At 40.6% G+C, this 23,392-nt stretch overlaps 2 protein-coding genes across 7 annotated transcripts; one reads left to right on the top strand and one right to left on the bottom strand.

The window, feature by feature from the left end:
* Positions 1-974: 974 nt before the first annotated feature.
* LOC119152520 (F-box/LRR-repeat protein 21-like) lies at positions 975-15,361 on the top strand. Of its 6 annotated transcripts, none has more exons than XM_037397925.1 (8): positions 975-1,216; positions 4,572-4,667; positions 5,013-5,112; positions 6,093-6,233; positions 8,785-9,241; positions 10,707-10,829; positions 11,551-11,722; positions 13,032-15,361. In XM_037397925.1, exons 5-8 carry the CDS (start codon positions 8,867-8,869, stop codon positions 13,673-13,675), a joined length of 1,314 nt encoding a protein of 437 aa, XP_037253822.1. In that variant the 5' UTR covers positions 975-1,216; positions 4,572-4,667; positions 5,013-5,112; positions 6,093-6,233; positions 8,785-8,866; the 3' UTR covers positions 13,676-15,361. The 6 variants fall into 6 exon arrangements, with proteins under 6 accessions (XP_037253822.1, XP_037253821.1, XP_037253820.1 ...); XM_037397924.1 differs by lacking the exon at positions 5,013-5,112 and adding an exon at positions 6,844-6,915; XM_037397923.1 differs by lacking the exon at positions 5,013-5,112 and adding an exon at positions 6,844-6,899.
* Positions 15,362-18,013: 2,652 nt separating this feature from the next.
* Positions 18,014-22,679, bottom strand: LECT2 (leukocyte cell derived chemotaxin 2). Its single transcript, XM_037398360.1, has 7 exons — positions 22,572-22,679; positions 21,953-22,085; positions 20,939-21,090; positions 20,223-20,393; positions 19,366-19,480; positions 18,662-18,813; positions 18,014-18,251 (listed from the first exon to the last, which is right to left on the bottom strand). Exons 1-7 carry the CDS (start codon positions 22,615-22,617, stop codon positions 18,061-18,063), a joined length of 960 nt encoding a protein of 319 aa, XP_037254257.1. The 5' UTR covers positions 22,618-22,679; the 3' UTR covers positions 18,014-18,060.
* Positions 22,680-23,392: the final 713 nt, after the last annotated feature.

Consider the following 23,392-nt stretch of genomic DNA (forward strand, 5'->3'; position numbering starts at 1 on the left):
AGTGCACATCTGCACTTAGCCTAAACGTAAAAAGTTTACACACACTAGGTATGTAAACTATTTTTGTTTTACACTGAGTGTAAAGATGGGCAAGCTCTGGGACTGGGCCAGAAGCCTCACCTATGGGTGGACGCACCACACAGGAATTTTCCCAGTCACCAAGAGACTCCTGGCACTGGCTACAATGAAACTCCCAGCCAAAGTGCAGACCTGGGTGATTAATTAAAGTGGTAATTGGTGATCAATCCCTTCCTTAGTCTCTGTAACACTTTTCAAGAATGATCTGATGCTTTGCTCCTATTGCTTTTTAGCATATTGTGCATAATAACTGGTAGTTTCCCTTTACCGTGTTGCATGCTATATTCCCTTGTATTGTAATAGAATATACTACATTTATTCTCATCTTTGACTTTATTTTTGCTTGGTCAGCACAAGTGTGTTGCTCCCACATCCATTCTGACCCTGCAGGCCACAACACTGCCTCAGAGACCCAGCTCTGGCAGCAGGAGGCTGTGCCTGAGTAAGGCTCACAGGGCACTTTACAAAGGCCAAAGCTGCCCCAGCTCAAGGAATATAATGGGGTTACAGGTACTTCATGTCAGGGAAAATGAAGCACAATACACAAGGCAGAGATTAAGTGGGAGACAGGTCCTCAGGAGACCTGCCCAGGAGAAGCAACCACCCCTGCGGCTCTGGGGAGGCAGGGGAGAACGCTGGCCGACTGGGGGGGGGGGCGATGGTGGAACCTCTCCCTGCCGGGCAGGCGGCACAGCCGGCTCCACAGGCGCAGACCTCCCCTCGCCGCCCGCCCTCCCCATTTTTGCCGCCGGCCCAGGCTCGCCCGGGCGCGAAATGGCGCCCGCCGCCAGGGGCCGGGGCGCGGCACTGCGCCTGCGCGCTGGGGCGGCGGCCGGCGGCTCCTCCCCTCGGCGGGCCGGGAGGATCCGGGGCACCTCCCCTCCCTCCCTCCCCCCCTCCCTCCCTCCCCCCCTCCCCTGCGCTCTGCGCCCGGGCTGGGCCCCGCCACTGCCGGGGGCGGCCGGGGGGCGGTGGGACGCCGCGCCTGGAGACCTTAATTCTTGTTGAGCCGTGAGGAAGCCTGACCTCAGCAGGGCTCCCGCGTACGTGTGGCGTTTGTAAACTCCCGCCCTCGGCCTGAGGGGAGGTCAGGGAGCTGGCCGCGCTGCCTCCCCGCCGGAGGACACCTCCGAGACAGGTAATGCCTTGCCCCGGGCCGCGTTCCCTCAGAGCCGCCTGCTGCTGGAGCTTCAGGTGGAACAGAAATTCCAAACCTCAGGAAGAGCTGGATGTGCTTTATCGTCGGGTTTGGGCCCTCTGAGATGGCCTGGCTGTCCCCACGCAGGGGGGGAGCAGCTGGGCATCGCAGCTGGGGATGCCCAGCCGTCGGTTGGAGGAGGAGGGTCTTTTCCAGTGTAAAGAACTTAAATGGCTTGTTAAAGTCGGGTCAAAACATTTCTAGAGAACTTGTAGAATATATGTATATTTTTTGCCTGCCGGTGTCATGCTTGGGCAAGCCCTCAGGAGAGCTGGCAGAGCTGGAGCTTCAGACGCGTTGTGTAGTAAAACAGGGCGGGGGCCTGGCTGGTGGTCGCGGTCCGAGGGCGCTCCGGGTGTGGGTGGCTTCTGAAAATAGTACATCAGTAGACCACAGATTGCTGGATTCTGCTGCTTAAATAAGGCTAAAAGGGATGATGTGTTTGTATTTCTTCAGTTAAAACTAATGCAAGGATGAGGGTGTTCAGCTGAGCGCTGTTAGTCTTGAGTTGTAGAGGTTTTATCATGCACGTACTGAAAATGTAATAAACCCCTTGAGACAGAGGCTCAGCTTTGAGAAAAATGAGGATGGATTTAAAAAACCAGCAATAATCCTGTTCAGCAGCAAAAATGCCACACATTACAAGATTGCTGTGGCCTAAACAAAGAAAAAGCTTAATCTTGGAGCTTGTCACACTGAAGGACTAGATCTTCTGAGGCTTCAGCTTAAAATGCATTTTGGATCTGTGTTTGAACCACACTCAGCATCTGAATTTGAAGCTGCATCAGCAGCTGCAACATCTTCCCAGCGCTGCTTTTCTCGTGTACGGTGTCTGCTGCTCTTGTTCCCCAGCCGGACTCTGAATTCCTTGGTGGTGTGAGTGGGTGACCTTGATATTTTCACTGAACTGTGATATCTTATAGACACTATGATTAATGTGACAAATGCTGCAGCTGTTAAAGACAGATCTGTAAATATTAATTTCCAAGTATTAGAAAGTTAAAGCTTAATTATGACAATGCTTGCTTTATCACAGTGAGTTTCCAGGCTTAGTTATTTGAAAGGTTTTTTGCTTCTCAGGAACTTCATTTCTGCTGGATTTGTTTTGGTTTGTGGTTGGTTTTTGGTTTTGGTTTGTCTGGGTTTTTTTACTGTCTCTATTAGAAACCTGGTTTTATGGTGTTTTATTAATTCCTGCTGAGTCTTGGTGTTGGGAACTGAAAGGGCAAATCGACAAATTGGAGGAAGCAGTTATTTCTTTGTGGCTTGAATCTGTGATATGTTGGGTTATAGTAATAAACCCGCTTCTTTACAACTGACACTGTAGCATGGGAAGTAGTGTGCAGCTGCTTGCTTAACTGAGCCACTGCTGACCACTTCTCAGAATCCCCTGCCGAGACCCCATGTCACGGGACAGATTTTAACATCTTAACTTTAGCAGAAGTTTATGGTTCTGTTACCAGGATAAGCTGCAGAAACAGTTATTTAACTTGGATTTTTCTCCATCCCTGTTGGTTTTTGTGGAATTGAGTTTGTTTGAGTAGGGTAACGTGCAGCTGTGCAAAATACTTGATCACAGGACACAGAGATCAAAATGTTTATGGGGAAAACAGCTGTATAGGGTTGTGCATCAATATTTGATACTTTGCTCTACACAAGTGAGGATATGAATAGATTTGAGAAACCATCAAAATGTTTCAATTCAATGACTGTGTTGCTGTTTGTCTTTGATAGTAATCTGGGTAACTCTGCCTTAGACTAACAATTTACTGTTATTTACATAAGAAGCTTGTATTTTATTGCATTTCTAATAACTAGTTATTAATTATAAACATTTCTGCTTATATGAGCTGACATGGTTTAAGCTGCTTTGGATGGATGGTTCTTTTGGCCTTGGACACTTGGAGGAAGCATTATTAGACTGTACACCTACTTAATGTCTTTTTGTTAACAAGAACCTTCAGTAACTTTTTTTGGTTTTTAAATGTAGTATCTGAAGTTTTGCTGCTTCTCTCTGAAATGTGAAAGTATAAAATTCCTTCTGCACTGAGGGGTTCTAGGACAGGTGTGTGAAAGAGAAGCTCACTTCATCACTAGGTATTCTGTGGTTAGGAAGAAGTATTCAGCTGTTACAGGTAACCAGTCCAAACCTTTGTGAAATTTAGAAGCCAGCTGAACATTGTAGCTAGTTTTTATCAACTACATTAACAGAACTGTATTTGATACATTTCCTACTATAAAAGGATATTACTATCCTTTTCTTAATTCTCACTTGTAATTTTACCATTAACAATTGTTTTGCCTGCAGCCACACTGAGAAGTGTTGGGAAGAATGCTGAAATCCTGAGTTTAGGACAGGTGGAAGGGTATACTATTCTTCTTGTGCCCCCCCCCCAGAATGAAAGTTTATCATGAGGAAGATTTCAGTTATTTGGTGTGTTTTTATAAAAGCAAACTTTGTGATATTTTTGGGGGTAAAGCTTTAAAGGATTACTTATGATGGAAGACACTGAAACACAAACTTATATGTGAAGCAGTATTAAATGAAAATGATGTGGAGGGAGACAAGGGACTTCGAATCTCAGCCACCTTGATGTGATAGTTTGTGATACACTGCCAGGTTGTACAGACTGTCATCTATTTTCTGGGAGCTCATAAACAGGGAGGAGGCTGCAGGCTGGGTGGTTTATTGTTGGTGGGCTGTGGCTCCTGTCTTGCTCCTTGCCATGTGACGGTATGCCCAGGGCTGTACCAGCTGGTGACTGAAGCCTGCTGCACCTTTGGTGGTAGGAGGCTGTAACACGTGGCCTCTGTGATCTGATCATCTGTCACATAGTTCCCTAGGCCAGCAGACAACCTTGCCAATGAAGGGAAAAAAGACAGAAAAAACATTTTGGGTTTTTCCCCCTGCCTGTGTTTTCCATGACTTTTAGATTATATCAGTAGTTACAGGTGGTATTGTTTACCAAACTTCTCTACTAATGGTAATAATAACGCAAACATAGAATAACTTAGTTTACGTTGTACTTTTGGCCGGTACAATGAATGCAGTTGCAACACTTGTTTCCCATAGTTTTGTACTTAATCTGACCTCACGTTTCTGTTAATCCCACTGTATTTGCAGTGTGAGGTAAGATACATTGTGTTAAGATGATGCCCTCAAGCTCTTTTATTAAAGCAAGAAAATGTTTACATTGATGTCAGCATTTTCCCCTATCATTTTTGTATGGATGTAACACAAGGTTTATTTTTTCTCAAAACTAATGAAGGTTATTGTGGCATTTTATGTGGACAGGAGGGGAAAGCAAACAGATGCTTGTGAATGCCCCATGGCCGCACCTGCCTCAGTTCATTCATTTATTGCCTATTGTAACTTGGAAGCATTCTTCAGGTAAGAAAGCTGCTTCAAAATATGTCATGTGGTTTATAAACTTACACTTAGTGCACTTCTGCGCTGAATCTTTAAATTGCATCTCAGTGTTTTGCACTCTCAAGGATAGTGTTATTTATGTATTCTGTTTACATGTGTCATTATAAACCTACCTTTATGTGTTAGCGACTGACAGCAGTTTTGCAAATGAATTTGGTGTACCATGCAGAAATTGCAAAGGGACAGTCTGCTCACTTCACCGAACATGTAATACTTGTAGACTGCAATACAAGGCCACCGTAAATTACAAACTTCTTCAGATGCTATCTACAGAGTTACTAATGTACATAAACTTTCTAATTATAGGCAAGCATGACTAAAGACACAGCTCTTAAATTTTCTGATGCACGAGCTGACCAACAGCATTACTTGCACAGATTTTGGGACTTGAGTTTTTGCTTAGGAGGTGGGGGCTGCTTCTTTTGTATTCATAACTAACACGTGTATTACACCCATGTTAGAATTTACAACTATAAAGCTGATATTAACTGGGTAATTTTTCAAAAGATGATGATATGATCTGGGAGAATCTAAAGCCTTGTGTCTCCTATCTTCTAAAGAAAAATAAAAATGTTTAGTGTTAGAAGGTTTCTAAAGATGTTGAACACAACACTGTAAGTACTTTCAGTTTCTAAATCTATTTTTTCATTTCAAGTTTGTCATGATTTAGTAAGGTGTGTGTTGCTGTTCCCATAGCTTTCCATTAAACCATTTTTGAATAATGTAAACTGGGTAACTGAATTTGGAGGGTTTGCATATACTTTCTTATAGCAGACCAAGATACTCTTTCACACTAATATACAGGGTAGGATTTTCATATTTGTATATGGGCAGATACTCGTACTTCATTGGTATCTTTTTTTCCAGATAGTTTAATTAGCCAAAATAGTTGTTTACTGTCAAGATTATCATGATGCAGTAAACATGCTTACGAAGTAAAAGTGAGTAACATCTAAAGCCAGGAGTCCTTAAATTTTAAAACATAAGAGGTCATATCTTTGACTATTTTGATTCATGTGTTTTTAGTGTACGGTAAGCTGAAAAAAATTAACATTTCTTAACCAGATTTGTAATTTCTATAGGTAATATTCAAGAATCCAGAGGTGTATCTGTGTTGCATGAGAGTATTGATGTGACTAAAATTGTAGATAATGCAAAAACTAGATTTGTGATGACAGTTACACCTTACCATTAGTTAAACAGTAGTTTTCAGGTAATGTTTGGTAAAACTAATTTGCCTGTCACATTCCTTAGTTCTGCTTCCACATCTGCCCTGCAGTGCAGTGGGTACTGTTTATCTCAGTCTTTGTTCCCAAACTGATTTTAGTCACTCCTGTGGGTCTCTCAGACATTGCGGAACACTTTCTTTGGTTGGTGGCTTCACAGGTCAGTTCATCTTCTGGGACCCGTCCCTGCCTTCTGGTTAAGGAATCCAGGCACACATACAGGATGACTCAACAGTGGGATGGATGTTCAGATACCAGAAGGGTGCTGGTAACTTGACAGGAACTTCCACATTCTTTGGAGGTATATGTGAAGTAAACCTCTCATTGAATACTACCTGGATTATATCACGTGGAACTATAATTTATTTAACTTCAGTTGTGTTTTAAAATAGATACTGTTCATAGTTTAACCATTCAGAATGAAATAAGCATTCACATTTTCACAGTAAATATTAGGGATTCGTGTTTGGTAAAAATTTTATGCTCTGTAACCAATGGAACCTTTTTCTGGCTTTGCATCCCATAGTGAGTAATGTAACGTAATTTTGCTAGACTTGAAGTACTTCAATATAGAATACTAAAAATAGAAATTCTAGAGCTACCAGTTTTAAGGGGATGTAACAACAAGTTATGGCCATGTTCCATCAGCAAGAGTGTAGATACTATGTACGCCATGCATACCTTGTCATGTCTCTTCATATGTCTGGTAGTTTTCAGATGCCAAATCTTTGTGGGAGTGAAAATAGCACCCATAAAGCTCAAGTAAGTTTCAAATAAAGTGAAATTTCCATTTTATCAGAAACTTACATTTTACTGAGACATTGGAGATTTGTGTGAGAATAGCAAGAGTGTAGAGAAGCTTCTCTGACAACAATGTTTTTTTAATTTTTGTTCTGGACTTCTAATTTTAGGAAGCAGCTAAATTTGTAATTCCTCCCAAGGAAGGAGGAGAGAAAAACCACAACAGGTATTTGACTTAAAAGGTATTTAGCATTTGCTAAATATAGCAAGGCTATGAGCAACTGGAAGAGAGAGTTATGTAATAGTTAATTTATACATCCACACCTAATGCTTTGCAATGCCCATTCATTGTGTCAGTTAAAGCACTCAAAAGTCATAAACCATGACTGCGTGGATGATAATTTGATAACGTGGTCTAGTAGCAAAATGTTTATTCATGCTGAACTTGCATCTTTGTTATGTTAGTAACACTAATGTATTGTTTAGAAATACTGCTTGGTTTTGGAGCATATTCTTCATTCTCTGACTTGCTGCCTTTGCTTTGCTGCCTTTGCTTGTTCATGTAAGGCACGTGTGTCTATTCAGGGAAGAAAAACATCTGTTATTAAACATAATTTAAAGAGCGTTACTAGTAGCTTCTATACTACTAGCTTCTGCATATATTACCTATCACTGTCATGAGTGGAACTTAAAAGAGACTGAGTGAGGATTTCTAAGAGCTGCTAGAATAAATTCCTTGATGGCTGAGATGATTTGTCAGGAGGACAACCAGTAGTGAAGCTGGTCATACAAACAGCTCTTGATTAATTGTCTAGGCTGTTCTTTCACACTTCTCAAAGAATGCACATGTGTTTGTGGGTTTTTTTCTCCATAAAAATGGAGTTACACTTGTGTGTAAGTCACACAAGTGAGTCAGACACCTCATCAGCCATACAAGTCTGCTGGGGAGATAAGTTTTTGATAGGAAAGTCTGTGTTTTGGCAGCTGTTTCTGGATTTTGTTTTGGGTTGTCCCCCCCCCCCCGTAATGAAGATACTATGGAAAACTTTTGATCTAGAGAACACATGCTGTGAGGGTTGCTGTGGAAGATTGTTCAGTAAAGACAGATAACATGTTGTGTTTGTTCTTGAAGAATGCATGGTTGCTTTGAGAATTTTAGCTTCACACTGTTTGGGAAGAGATAAAGTCTGGCTGAACATGTAATTAGTGGGACATTTGAGAAGGGGCTTCATCCCACTGTGAAATCAAGTGGAATTTGAAGCAGTTAAGGCAGTTGTTGAGAACTGACTGAATAGTAGAATTCGGTCTAGAATGAACTTGAGTAGATTGCACTGCTTCAGCATGTGAAAACAAAGCTTTTCCTTGTGCTGCTCTTTTCTGAACTCTGGCTCATGTGGCAAATGTTCCTTCATGTAGTTTGCTGTATTCCAGGGTCACTGCTTTCTTCTCCTGCTGAAAACCAGCATGCTAATGTTACTTACTTTGCCCTGTTTTGATATGTGGCCTCTGAAGATTTTTGTTAGTTGTACAAATATTTTTCCTCTGCCTGGCATGATTTAAAAAAAAAAAAAAAAAGGCAAAACCAAAATAAAACAATGCAAAAACCCAAAAAAGCAAAGCAGTGGGGGAAGCAGACAAAAATTCTTAAACTGTTCTGCACACATGTATTCCAAGTTCATCAGTGTCTAAAAAGGGAGTTTATGAATTGGGTTCTTTGTTGATAAAATTCTTTTAGAAACTGTGAGTAGCTTTCATAGTTTGCCTGCTGAATTTAAACTTAAACATACACAATTTGCTACTGCTACACTAAATTGCTGTGAAATACTTTTCTTTTTCCCTACAAAGTGCTTTATATACTATGAAGCACTGACACATGAAACTACGCTTGGTAAATTAACAAACCCAAGTTCTCAACATTCAGATCAAGTTGTGGAAAATGAAAGGTGTTGAGAAAGAAGGTTCTTGCTAACGTCTGTGCATTGGATATTGACCTATGGGCATACCTTTTTTCATAGTAATGAACTGTATTTAAATGTTATTGAGTTGTTATCTCTTACTGTGTTTCCAATGCCTCGTTTCCATTCCTCTCCTATTCCTCTGTATTTTTCTAGAGACCTGCTGTATGCGAGACCTTTCAGGAAACTGCATCAAATACACTGAATACATCGTATTGTTCCAGTGCCTGAAACAGTCATGATGAAGAGAGCTAGGCAGAAAGTTGTGATTGAAAATGAAGGTCCTCAAACATTACAGAAAAGCAAAAACCAGAAAACTTGTTTACATGGCTCCGCGTTTGGTGAATCTGATTTGCATGCCTCAATGGACTGGGGAAGCCTTCCGCACCATGTTATTTTGCGCATTTTTCAGTTTCTACCTTTAGTTGATAGAGCTAGGGCATCTTCCGTTTGTCGAAGGTGGAATGATGTTTTTCACATCCCAGATCTCTGGAGGAGATTTGAATTTGAACTTAGCCAGCCAGCTACTTCTTACTTAAAGTCTACACATCCTGATCTCATTCAGCAGATTATAAAGAGGCATGCTGATCATCTGCAGTACGTCAGCTTCAAGGTAAGCCTTGGACGAATGAAGGCTTTGTCACATTACTGTGCGTAATGTGTGCAGCTTCACTATGTCACTTGGCTTAAGTGTTGCACTTGGGAAGTCTTATGTTTAAAAATACAACTACTGCAACAATTTATTTCCACACAATCACACTGTTTCCTTCATTTTTTTGCATTAATCCCTACAAAGTAAAGAAGGATCTAACATCATGCAATACAGGGGTGAAAACTGAATGATACATTTTCAGAATATACAGAATACATAGTCTCTGTGAATCAGTGTTAGTGGCAATCTGAGTACTCACCAGATTATTGTGCAGATAAATATTTTTTACACATGGAAGCATTTGAGGAAATAAGTTTGTCTTGCGCATATACTTTATTTGCAAAACAAGACTGTACAGTGCAGAATGTCTTGAAATTTTAGAACCATACTTTGAAGAAGTATGGGTAAGGGAGAAAGATGCTGTGCCTGTATGATCAGGTGATTGACACACAAGGACATAATTAAGTAACAATAACCTTCATTTAAATGGAGGCTATATTGGTAGTCTCAGGATTGTATGAGTGTGGACTACTTCAATTTGAATGCTTGATACAGGTAACTCTCACTGAGAAGATCGTAGTTGGAGGTGCTTTGTGGATATTTTTTCAGTCACTTCTCCTTAGAGGATGTCATAGTCCTAAGCTGCGAAGGAAAAGCAGAAGAAAGGATTGATATTAAAACTGGGATGAAAATCAGAAGCTTCTTTTTCTCAGCACTGGTAGCAGTGTTACATTTGGAGACATCATGATTTGGTTGCACAGCAGTTTAGGGATAACCAGTTATTTAATACCTGTAACTTCTGCACCTCATATAACTGCTTATAATGAATTGACATTATAACGTCTTAACACAACTTCTGTGCTTTTTCAGCCACTGTTTTATCATCTCAGATACTTCAGAGGAGGAAGTTGAGATGAAATAGTGATTTGTCCAAAGCTAGTCATAAGGTTTATAGTTGAATTGAGAATCAGTTCATTATTTAAGATGCAAAGGTGTTGTCCCTGCAGGTGAAATGGATTAGTTTGTTGGAGTATATCTAGGTGTTTCCAAGTCTTTTTTTTTTTGGTTCCAAGAGTCTAGAACTATCCTTTTTAAAAAGATACATATACACTGTTATCACAACACCAATACTAATTACAGTTGTTTAGGAAGGCATGAGGTTATTTGAAGAGAAGGCTGAGATTTGAGCTCTCTGTTCATACTGGAAGTACACAGCAGTCATACTCAGGAAATTTTTTGTAATAGTAACTTCCCTGAACTTCTTCTCTTGAAATTTCTAATTAACGTTGTGCATTGCCCTTGCGGTAAATGCAGTCTGGTGCAGTACAGCAGAGTAGGTGTGGAACTTGTAGTCCTGGGTATCCATTGTGCTGTTTTCTAAATAATAATAAAGAATGACTTCATTATTTTTAAATTGCTTTTATAGGTTGATAGTAGTACTGAGTCAGCAGAAGCAGCCTGTGACATCCTTTCTCAGTTGGTGAACTGTTCTATCAAGACACTGGGTTTGATTTCTACAGCAAAACCAAGCTTCATGAATGTCTCTAAGGTAATGTTCTACAAACTGTAACTAGAGTGACTTAATTCACTCTTAAACTACCTTAGCTTTCTTAATGTGTTGTTATTCAATTGATGGTAATTTTTATGAAACAATATATATTTATTGGTATATCATCTTTAATTTGTGGCATCCATTAGTATTAGGAAAATAATTACACATTGATTACATTATTAAATTTAGTAGTGTTGATCCTTTGTGGTGTAGAGATAGAGAATAGTTTAGAAGATTTGAGTTTCCTCATTTCTGGATTAAAAGATACCATGACAATGTGCTGCAACACAGTGTTAAAATATTTGTGAGATATATTTTCTTTGACTCTACAAGTTATAGCAGAGTTACTTGCTGGAAAATAAAATAAATGCCATTTCTTTTTTTCTGAAGATAAATTCTAAATACTTCAGGCTTATCACTATGTCTACTTATCCCTGTCTTATTTCATGAAAACATAAATCAGAGTGGATGAATTAACTACTGAGTGTAAAGTTAATTTTTGTCACATGCAGCAGCGTATTTTTAAACAAAGATTTCCTGGTGTTCATGTTCAGATAGGCCTTTCTTTGTAACACAAGAAAGCTGATGCCGAAGAAGTGATCGTTTTTGTACTTTCTGTGTGTGCAAAATGTGAGATTTAGATGCCGAACTCCTGCCTGTCTTTTCATAAGATTATTTCCCCCCCCCCCCCCGCCCCCCATTCAACTTCTCCAAACAGGCTCATTTTGCTTCAGCACTGACGGTAGTTTTTGTAAACTCCAAGTCGTTATCATCGGTCAAGATAGATGACACACCACTTGATGATCCTTCCTTGAAGGTTCTTGTTGCTAACAATAGTGATACTCTAAAACTGCTAAAAATGAGCAGCTGTCCTCATGTATCACCTGCTGGTAAGTATTGAATATATATGAAAAGTGTTGTAGTAAAGTATCATAAACCAAGACTTAGTTTGAAACAAGTTACTCATAAACTTCTGCGTCTCTTAGCAGAGAGGCCTTTTATTGACCCAGACTTGACTTTGGACAGTTGGAAGGGGAAGAATAATATTGCCTTTGTGTTACTGAATGAGTGGCATTAATGAAGGTGGATGTGCTCCTCACCTGACTGCATCTTCTAGAGTCCTGTTATGTCTTTTTTTACATTCTTCTCAGCTGCTGGAGTACCTCTGATGATGGGCATTGAGAGGAAAAGCCACCAAAATTAGCACAAGCCTTCTTTAACACAAGTTCCAAGGACTTAATCGTTTATTGCCGGTTCTGTGTAAGGGTAACTAAAGTGTGCTGCTTAATGCATGCAACTTTGTAAACTTAGCTAACTGGCATTCTGTGGGAACAGGTATGCAAAATCCCTGACCCGTGAATCAGCTCCTAGTTGGTGGGATAAAGGAGATGAAAACAGTTGTATGTTTCACAAGGTGCTGTGAGTTTTAACTTACTGAGCAAAAACGTTAATACTTCAAAGTTTTATTTAAAAAAAAAAAAGTGTGTATTTCTGTAGTGCCCTCGTGTGTCCTGAGCTGGTAGTATGAATTTGCTCGTTTTAGCGTTCGTTGGTGAAGAGTTCACTCCCTTCAAAACAGGCTTGCCAGAAAGTTCAGAGGGCTTTTGGGTCCCTTCTCACTTACCTTTCTCCTGAAACCTTGGTGCTAGGGAAAGGGAATCCTGGTCTGGTCTCTTTCCTGTATTCTTTTCCAGAGTCCACAAAAGATGATTTGGTCTGTGTACTTTGTATTCCAACAGATTAAGAGCAGTTATGTTGTTTATGGCTTAATTCAGGGAAGGGTCTGTTTTAGCATAGCTCTTAAACTAGGTTGCTGGTGGTCATTTAAATAGGTGGATGCTGAAGGAAGCAATATTAAGGAAGGGAACAGTGGCCACTTCAGCTGAATCTTACCTGATTTCAGTTGCTTCCTCAAAGTTGAGGAAATTCTGCACAGGGAAGGACAACGAGGAAGAAAGATACGCAGATCAAAGATGAATGCGACTAGTTAGACTTGCTTCTTTTACTGTTAAGTGTTTATGGCCAAAACCCCGTAAAAGGATGTGGGTGTCTAAACCTTATAATATTTCATGGGATTTGGATATAGGCATGAATATTCTAGGCAGTAGAATTAGTACTTGCTTGAGCTTTACAGCAAACAACTGTGCTTACATTCACTTTTGATTTTACAGAGTGATTTTTTTTTTTTTTGTTCCTCAGGAATTCTTTGTGTTGCTGACCAGTGTCATGGACTTAAGGAGCTGGCTTTGAACTATTACATATTAAGTGATGAACTGCTGCTGGCTCTTTCGAGTGAAAAGCATGTTGATCTTGAACATCTTCGCATAGACGTTGTGAGTGAAAACCCTGGACAAGTTGAATTTCACACTATTAAAAAGCAAAGCTGGGATGCTTTTGTTAAACACTCCCCCAAAGTCAACATTGTAATGTATTTCTTCTTATACGAAGAAGAATTTGATGCTTTCTTCAGAGAGGAAACCCCTGTTACACACCTTTACTTTGGTCGTGCAGTGAGCAAAGCGATGTTAGGTCGCATTGGCATGAATTGCCCAAGGTTAATTGAGTTGGTTGTGTGTGCTAACGGACTTCAGCCTTTGGATGACGAACTTATTCGGATTGCCGAGCGCTGTAAGAACTTAACAGCAATGGGACTTGGTGAATGTGAAGTAACTTGCAGAGGTTTTATTGAATTTGTAAAGATGTGTGGGGGCAGGCTTACCCAGCTTTCTATAATGGAGGAGGTACTGATTCCAGATAATGATTATAGCTTAGATCGGCTTCATCTGGAAGTCTCCAAACACCTTGGAAGAATGTGGTTTCCTGATATGATGCCAACGTGGTAAATACTCTACATTTATGGACAAAATAGTAGAATCAGGGTGTTGCTTTCTATGCAAATAAAGAATTTAAAAATGAAATCTGAAAACTGATTTCCAAATTTGAATTTTTATACCTGGAGAACCGCTAGTCATGTAACAGCAAAACATTCTAGAATGTTTGTGGTATATTGAAAAATAAAATAGATTAAGTGTACTTAACACTTCTCTAGGTATGTGGTTTACAGGTGCTTCAAACTTCAGTGAACTTGGGCTTCTCTGACCTTCAGTTTGAATGTTCCATTCACATCAAAATTTTTTGTGGTTTTTTTTTTCCCCCCATGTCTTTATAATCTTTCTGATGTAGTCAAAAGAGGACTAGAGAAACTTTTTGCCTTTAGCAAATCTATCTTTATGGGAAGCTGGATGCACTTGGTGTTCAGTATTATTTGTAATAATGTTTAATGCAGCTATTTTCCAAAATATTAACGTTACAAATGTAAAAGCTTGTACATTAAAATACTTAGAACAGCCCAGCTTACTCAAGTGTAATCGAACTTAAACTCATGCTGGTGTATTAAAATATTGCGGTAAATAAGCTTATGCTTACAAAAAACCCCTTTGTTTTTAAATTGCACTTTAAATAATTTTGTCAGATTAGCTAAACTGTAGAGACTGCATTGTACCATGTGTTGGTTTTTTTGTCTTACACATTAAATGGATGGGAAAGAGACAATGTTAAAATTAATGAATTTAAAAGTTTGGGTCTAGATTGATTGCTTGGGTGAATGACAAAGCACTTTGGAAGAGTTCAAGTCTTTGATTACAAATATTTATGTCTGAATGCTTTCATTATTAAGAGATAAGGTTCTCATAAATGCAGCTAGTGAGAAGGAAGGATCAAATATGATATGGTTGTCTTTGATGACTTTCTGTCTGGAATCAAAGATTTAGAGCAATTAAAATAATTTACTTGCCACTTAGAGGGTGAAGTGGCCTGTAATAATCTTGCCTGTATCTCATAGAGCTGTGCTGTGACCCCTGATTTCTAGACTAAGGGTTGCTGGAGGTGATCCTGAAATTTTTAGTTCAGGACTGTTTAATACTTGTTGCTATGAATTGTTTTTTGAGGAAGATGATTTTATTTTACTTTTTCTTTCAAGGGGGAAAGAATAGTGAGTTGATGTGAATAGAGTATATATTTTTTTGTGTTGACATTTTGCACACTGTAAACTGAATTCTATTCAATTTTGTAGTGGATACGATTTTGTATACAAATTTTGCTGTAACTATTTTCATGCTGTAGTTGTTCTATCTTCCTGTTTATAATGAGAAGACTACGTTTGACTTGCTGGTCGTATTTATCACATCAGAGGAAAATGTCCGTTTCTTCCACACTTACACTTTACTGCAAAAATAGCAACTAGAGGGTTAAACCACTGTTGTCTTGGACAGACCTGTTCCCAGTTGCAAGGTAAAAAATTTAAGATCACACATAATGCCTGAACTCGTAATGCATTATTGCTTGTTGCACAGTTAAACATCTGACTGGTTACTAGCACGTGTTACCCCCTCACTCACTTCCATAATCAAGGGGATTATAATTGTCATCTAAACAAAAGACTGAAATATTTCTAAACAGAATTTGAGTTAAGATGTGTGATTTGCTTTAAATGTGATCTAATAAATAAAGTGATCTAATACATCCACTGATATTAGACTCTTACCCATCTGTTGCACCACATCTTCCTGTTAGGCAGGGTTCTGGCCTGTTAGGAACCACGTACTTGGCAAACCTGGGGAGAGGCAGTAGAAATACTTGACTCTTGGGTTACAGCAAATTAGTCATTGTAATTTCATGATTGTGCCTCAAAATTTCTGGAGTTCTGACGTGCTGAAACTGTAAAATGTAATGTGGACAAATCTTGTAGATGATTTATAAGTCCTGGAGTCCTTCATGTCTCTCTAGCCGACATAACAGGATTAATGAAGTATCAGTTAGGAAGGAAACTGTTAAAATGCTGCTTTGAATATTGTCCCTTTCTCTGTCCTTCTTACTCAAGTAGCTTTTCAGTGAAGCTGTGAATGTTATCTTGCTCCAGCTCCAAGCTTCTAGAAAAGTGGGCCTGCAGTTATTAATGTTGTAATGTTCGATATGATTTTTTTGTCCATTTGCTCTGCTAGCTGATGTTAACAAGTAAGAGAACTGATGCTTGAGTTTATAACTAAATGCCAACAGAATTGATACCTTAGTTTCAATGTGAAACTCTGATTCTTCACTGGTAGTGTAGGGAGCTAATTCTAGTTGAAAGGTAACTTCTGCTGTTAGGTTAATGTTGAATTGTATAGTTTCAGTGTCAGATTTGTTTAGTGTCATGTGTTGATGCTATGATATTGTTCTGGTTTGGCTGGGATAGTTAATTTCTGTCCTAGTGGCTGGCACAGCGCTGTGTTTTGGATTTAGGATGAGAGCAGTGTTGATAACACAGGGATGGGTTAGCTCTTGCTAACTAGCACTTACCCCAAGTCAAGGGATTCTCAGCTTCCCCGGCTCTGCCAGCGAGGAGGTGCACGAGAAGCAGGGATGGAGCAGGGCCAGGACAGCTGACCCAACTTAGTCAAAGGGGTATTCCATACCATAGAATGGCATACCCAGTATATAAACTGGGGGGAGTTGGCCAGGAGCTGCCGATAGCTGCTTGGGGACTGGCTGGGAATTGGTCAGTGGGGGTGCGTCATTTGTCTGTCTTGGGTTTTATTTCTCTCTTTTTGTTGTCTGTCTTTTCATTACAATTATATTTTATTTCAATTATTGAACTGTTCTTCTCTCAACCCACAGGTTTTACCTTTTTTTCAGATTTCCCCATCCCACTGAGGCAGGGGGAGAGTGAGTGAGCGTCTGCGTGGTTCTTAGCTGCTGGCTGGGGTTAAAGCATGACAGGTGCATACATCGTTCTTTGGGGAGGAGTGTCAAAACAGTGCCCTGTGTAAAGCAGTATTAGTTCTTTTCTTTCTGAAGTAGGTCTTCCTGGATGGCTGCCTGCTGTCCCTTGAGCAGCCTGTACGTCAGAGCTCTGCCTTGTCCTAGCTAAGGCAAGCTTTGTCTATTTTATTGGCTGCTCCTAATTTTACTGCCCTGCGAAGGCTTTCTAAAACCCCAGCTCTAAAGTGTGTAAGGCAATGATACGGTTCGAGGGACCAAAACCCTCAAAATGAGGTACAGGATTTACACCTGGTATGCTACGGAGATGCGTAGGGTCACCAAAAAGTCCACGTTACAGTGTGAAGCCAATAGTAGTAATGCACCTTTTCTGCCACGTGAGGAGGTGACCTAGTTTTCATGCTGATTTTCTCAGACTCTTTGGGAAAGCTTACACCTCAGTGCTAATTTCCTGATTCTCTTGTATATGCCAATTCCAACAGCTTCCCACATCTGTTTTTCCTTATGTGGAGTCTGTCCTGGTTTTGGCTGGGATAGAGTTAGTTTTCTTCTTAGTAGCTGGTACAGTGCTGTGTTTTGGATTTAGTATGAGAATGATGTTTTTAGTTGTTGCTAAGTAGTGTTTATACTAAGTCAAGGACTTCTCAACTTCTCAGGCCCTGCCAGTGAGCTGGATGGGGGCACAAGAAGTTGGGAGGGGACACAGCCAGGACAGCTGACCCGAGCTAGCCAAAGGGCTGTTCCACACCGTAGAATGTCATGCCCAGTATATAAAGCTGTGGGTGGAAGAAGGGAGTGGGGGGATGTTTGGAGTGATGGTGTTTGTCTTCCCCGGCCCCTGTTAGGCAGGATGGAGCCCCGCTGCCCTGGGGATGGCTGAGCACCGGCTGCCCTGGGGAGCGGTGAACGGGTTCCTCGCTTCGCTCTGCCTGTGCGGCTTTTGCTTTGCCTGTTGAACTGCCTTTATCTCAACCCATGAGTGTTCCCACTTCTACCCTTCTCATTCTCCCCCCATCCCACCGGGGAGGAGGGAGTGAGCAGGTGGCACTGCGGGGCTGAGTTGCTGCCTGCGGTTAAACCACGACAAGAACAACCCTTTTGCCGTCCAGTGGAGACACCGGTTGTTCTGGCATGACAACTCCAAACAGCATCTCATACCTCGTGGAATGTTTCGGTAAATTTCCCTCTAGCTTTCCTCAGTTCAGGTGCCTTCAAAATCTAAAGTAATCTTGTTTGCCAAGGAGTAGTGAGGTTCATCAATTAGCCTAAGATTCAGTGTTCACAACAATTACAGGTGCTTCAAAACCAGTACCTGATTGGTACCTGGTACGTATAATGTTAGCATCTTGCAATATTGTGTAAAGCTCAAAGTATTGAATCAGTAGTAATATAAACTGTTGTTGTGCATGAGAAGAAAAAACAGCTTTTGGATGCTGAGATGAATTTATTTGGAATTTACTACATCTCCATTTCACTCTCTTTGCCCTTTCCCCCTTTCCAGATTGCTAGTAGGATCTGAGTGATCGCAGTTCTCAACATGGATGTGAGATGTGATCCCAGGAAATACTCTTTGCATTGGCAACATTTTCCCAAGGATTTGCCCCTTAGAAATTCTACCGCTGTATCTGATGGGATGGATGCAGACTAGTTTTACACAGAATCCTGGTGAAAACAAGAGAGAGAACATCAGGTGACTGATGAAGCATTTGTTCTGTGCTAACTCCAGAAATACTAACGTTTTCTGTCTTGTCCTTTCCACTGAGATAGCAGAAGTAGAAATACTAAAATAGCAAAGGCACTGTGGTCATAAAAACTAGATAGTGGGTTTAGTTGTTGGCTTGGTGGAAGTGAAAAGATGGGAGGCAGGGAGAAGGTAAAGGGAAAAGCTCGAAGATGTTCTGCAGGACTGTTATTTGCATTCTAACATAGGAGCAAAAAGTTCTGCATGTAAATAGATAAAGATGCAGTATTTCAAAATGTGTACCTTGCTTATCTACTTGGCTAGCTGCAAGGTGATACATCCTATATGACCTCAAGACAAAGAAATACTAAATAAAAAAATAGCTATTTACCTGATCCCCTGATTTGGACTCCATCATCAATGGCATTTCCGTTGTGGAAGAATTTAATGGGTCCAGAGAGCTGGCCAGAAAAGGGAGCGTACACAGTTGCTCCATCAGCACAGATGACATCCACACCCCTGTGCTTTCCTTTACCGTTGCGTCTGAAAACAAACAGGTTGTTAGAGAAGCCTTGTCAGGCCTGGTATGGAGAGGGAGATCGGGTAGAGCACCGCAAGATCTGGAAACGGGTTGTTGGTGCTGAAACAGTGTTGACATAGTTGACTGGCTGAAAAATCTGTAAGAGCTTTTTATTGTAGATGCTGTGATGCTGTGTAGGGTGGATGATCTCTTATTAGAGTTGCAGTTTTGCAAATGGGAATAATAATAAAAAAGCCTTTCTTCTAAGCCTTTCAATAGAACTGTAGAGTCACAGAAATGTTGGTTGGCAGGTACCTTTGGAAGATAGCAAGTCCAACCTTCTGCTTGAGTCAAGACTGTTCCCAATACGAGGTCAGGCATTTCTTAGCCTGAGCCATGAAAACCTCCAAGTACAAAGGTTTTATGAACAGCATGAACATCCTGTTCTGGTGCTGCATTATGTCTGTAGTGAAAATGTTTCCTCATGTCCACGCTAAACCTCTAATTCTTAAGTGGATTAAGAAGAGTTCAACTCTATTTCAGCAATAAACCCCCATGTTCCAATTATATAGTACCTTGGAGCTCCGTAGTATCCACAGCCATAGTTATCACAGCCTCTTATCTCGTTTGTAGGATTCCCAGAGCACACTGTTGCCCAGTGTCTGTCTTGTTGTGGGAATGGTGGAACAACTTTGAAATACAGAAGCACAGCATAACAAAGTTAACTTTTAAGTTCTGAGTGTTGCATGTTTGTAACTGCTATGTTTTAAGTTAGGAACACACTGGAATTAAATCATGCTCATGTAGTTGGATGTCTTCTCCACAAAATTTGTGATCCTTTAGGAAATGTAAATAGAATGTACACCTAAGAGTGGATTGTAATGTTCCCTGATTAGGGTTCTCATGTAAGGAACATGCTTTCAAGATAAAAAGTATCACAGTTCCTAGAGTGCTATCTGAGGGATGGGAAGAGACTCAGTTTTGGTTTTTATTCTATGCCCAGGCTGATGGGACTGGACTCCTCGAGTTCTCTTCTCCATCACCACCAATGTAGTACTTGCATCTCCAAAGAATCATCCCAAAGTCTGCAAGGATGCAATACTGAAAGCGTTACTGGTAGGTGTAAGCATACAAACAGAAGAGCTGTGTGACTCAGTTTACTGCTGAGACTTGATGCTGCTGTGTCATGTGCTGGCAAGAATTACAACTTATTAAGGTGATATATTCTCCTTCCCGTAACACTGTCTACGGTCTATGCTGTATTTATAATACATATTTTCTGTCTTTTGGATGTTACTGTCAGGAAGAACCTAAGAGAGGGGACTGTTGCTATTTGATATTTTTTTCCTATTATGAAATTAATTAATGACTTAATTTTCATTCATTGTACTACTTATTTTGGGTGGGGGTGCGTGGTGTTTTGGTTTTTTACCAGGTGTAAGTAGATGGGTAGGATCAGAGCGGTCACAGTTCTCAACATGGATGTGCGAGATAATGCCAGGAAATACTCTCTGCATTGGCAGCATTCTCCCGAGCTGTTCCCCTCTCCGGATGTGGCCGTGGTAGCGGATGGGGTGAATACAGACGAGCTTTACGCAGTACCCTGGGGGAGCCGGGAGAGGAAGCAAGGTCAGGAAACATCAGCTGTATCTCTTATTTCGGTGAGCAAAAAACCTTCCATGCTAGCCTCTTACTGGAGACTGCAATGACGAAGAAAAAATGTCGGCAAGGTACCAACAATCTTGAAACCAAAATTACTTAATTTGCCATGAAAAAGAGGGAAAGAGGGAGTTGGAAAATAGGGACAGGAAAACATCCTCTCAGCAAAATTGAGAGCATATTTCTGATACTTTACTTTTGTTTGTTTCCTTTTTTAGAAAAAGTTTGGGGTGGTTGTTCTCCTGCTACCTGTTTTTTCAACTCCTTTATTCCTTCCTCTCCAAGAAAAGCATAGGAAAAGAACTACGTCCTGCTGGTGCTGACTTCCGATATTTTGGAGCAGCAGCGTAATTGTGCTTCAGTGTAGGAACTAGAGAGGGTGTAAGATTAATCGCCACTGTGCTTGAAGTGAAGGGCCACAGAAACCTTATGCAAGTAAATAAAATTACTTATGCATGCCTCACAACGTATCTGCTCTTAATTACTCACCTGATCCTCTGATTTGGACTCCATCATCAATGGCATTTCCATTGTGAAAGAATCGAATGGGTCCGGAGAGCTGGCCGCTAAACGGAGCGTACACTGTAGCTCCGTCAGCACAGATGACATCCACACCCGCGTGCTTTCCTTTACCACTGTGCCTAAAACCATAAATATGCAATTAGAGAAGTCTGTCAGGCTTAACGTTATGTACAGGTAGGTCAGTTAACACAGTACGACATCCAAAGCTTGTCTAGCAAAATCTTTGCATCTGCGATGAAGTCAGAAAGAAGTAGTAGATTTGATCCATCTTTTTTTATTGCAAAATGTTCATGTTACTCTGACCTTCTTTAAAGGGGAATGAGATTTCAAATTTTAAGCATATTTTTTAATTTTCCTAAGTTCGTGGAGTATGTCAAGCTGTTACAGAAATGTACCCCTGTTCTTCCCCAAAATACATCTGTGCTGGTGTAAAATAGAACCTTATGTTTGGCATTTTCTCATTTAGAAATTCAGAAGTTGCATGATGAGGATGGCCACTTCTTACAGCACCTGGGGAGGGGAGATGACAGGAAAATGCAGGGAAGGCAGGAGTCATATAAAAGCATTTTTCAGGGAAATAGAACCTGTGCTGTCATGAGGTGCCTACTTAAAGACAATGATGCTGGCAGACCTTTAGCTTCTGCAAATCCATCTACTTTGCTTCTTGTAAGGTGTTGCTGAATGTTAGTTAAATATTTGGCCTATAAGCAACAAGAATAAATGACACAAATCCGTGAAATACTTTCATTTCCTTTACTCTGGCTGCTAATTCGTGTAACGGTATTGCTTCTTCCCTGGTCCATCAGTTAGTAGCAGTGGTATTGCTGTACTTCTGCGAGATTGCCAAGTAACATCCCCAAAATGAGTAAGAAGTCTCGCAGACGGTCTTCTCTCATTTGAAGTGTCAACTCCGGTTAAACTTTACTCTTTCCCATGTGAATATTTCAATTAGCGGGGTTCACTGTTGCTTTTCCGCCTTACCTGTCAGCCCCGAAACTGCCACAGCCGTATCTATCGCAGCCCCGGATTTTGTTGGTGGGATTCCCGCTGCAGATCTGTGCCCAGTGTCTGTGCTGTTGTTGGGGTGGGTGTGCATCCAACTGCTTGGCAAAAACTTTGTGTGCCAAAGAGGAAAACAGGGAAAATTCAAGCATGTTCTTAGTATAGTACAACGGAAAGTTCAGGTGCAAAAATAAGGTGTTTAAAGTGGAACACATGAGCTTGTGGGAGTTCATAGTTTCAGAAATTGAAGGTAAAAGAATATTGTACAATCTGCTATATAGATTTCATCCCTTTTTCTTGAGGTCTTGTTTTAAGATACATTAAAAAAAAAGCAAGGCTATAGATAAATATTTTTAATATTTGTTTGTGGTAAGTCAAACTCACTTTCCACGTGAAACTAAACACTTCAATATACAACTGTAAATGCATATCAGATTCCACATTCTGTGATAGCCATAACGGTGCCCATTGCCCTAATTCTTCATAAAACAAGATTGAAAAAACTTAGCATTATTTATGTTCGAGTGAATTTCAATAACTCATTAGCATCTGCCTAAAAGCAGTCAAGACCAAGTGCAATACAACAATCTGAACTCACCAGTGCACACCAGGCTAATCAGAGCGACCAGGCTGAGAGCTGGCATTTTGGGGCTCTTTCACCGCTGTTCTTTGATCAAATCAAAGACGTTGAGCAGCAGCTGCTGGGGGTATTTATGTGTGTTTGAAAGCCCAAGTCTGTCGTCCTGGCCAATCGGTCTGGGGCAAAGTATTGCAGCTCCGGGCAGGCGGTGTTGCCACATCAGGCATGGAGGATGTCTACAAACTAGCAGTTGTTAGAGCTGGTTGGGAAAGACTGATAAAATAATCGGTCTCTTAGCACACAGTAACCGGTGGAAATGACAATCCCACATTTTAGGAAGCTCTGGTAGAGCCATTTCTTAACACCTCTTCATCCCCCTCCTGAAGGAAGGGCACACGTAGGCTGAAAATGGTGGGAACCAAGAAAACAGTCCAGAGGATCAAATTGGAGGGAAAAAAAATGGGCAAAACTTCACAGTGGATGTAAGGGGTTTGTCCTTCACTGCACATTCCAGGTGTATGTGCCCTTCAGAGCTTTCTAACAGAGTGTACATGAAGGTGTAATGTTTGGTGTAGCGTAAGTATTCACTTAGGCTAAGAAATACAGATGCTTTTGCATGGGATCATGTCTTTTTTTTATTATTTTAGTATTATTATTATTTTTTCCCTGTTCAGCTGAAATTATCACCTAGCCTGAACTGAGATCCATGAGGCCTTTTCACTGACGCCCTAATTTTTGACAATTAAATTCTTATTAAAACATGTTCATGTTCTGAAACGAACAGTTGCATACCTAAGTGGCGTGGCATAACTGACAACAGAGTTAAAAAAATCTAGGTT

This window comes from Falco rusticolus, chromosome 8, assembly GCF_015220075.1.
Source record: "Falco rusticolus isolate bFalRus1 chromosome 8, bFalRus1.pri, whole genome shotgun sequence".
Taxonomy (NCBI): Eukaryota; Metazoa; Chordata; class Aves; order Falconiformes; family Falconidae; genus Falco; species Falco rusticolus.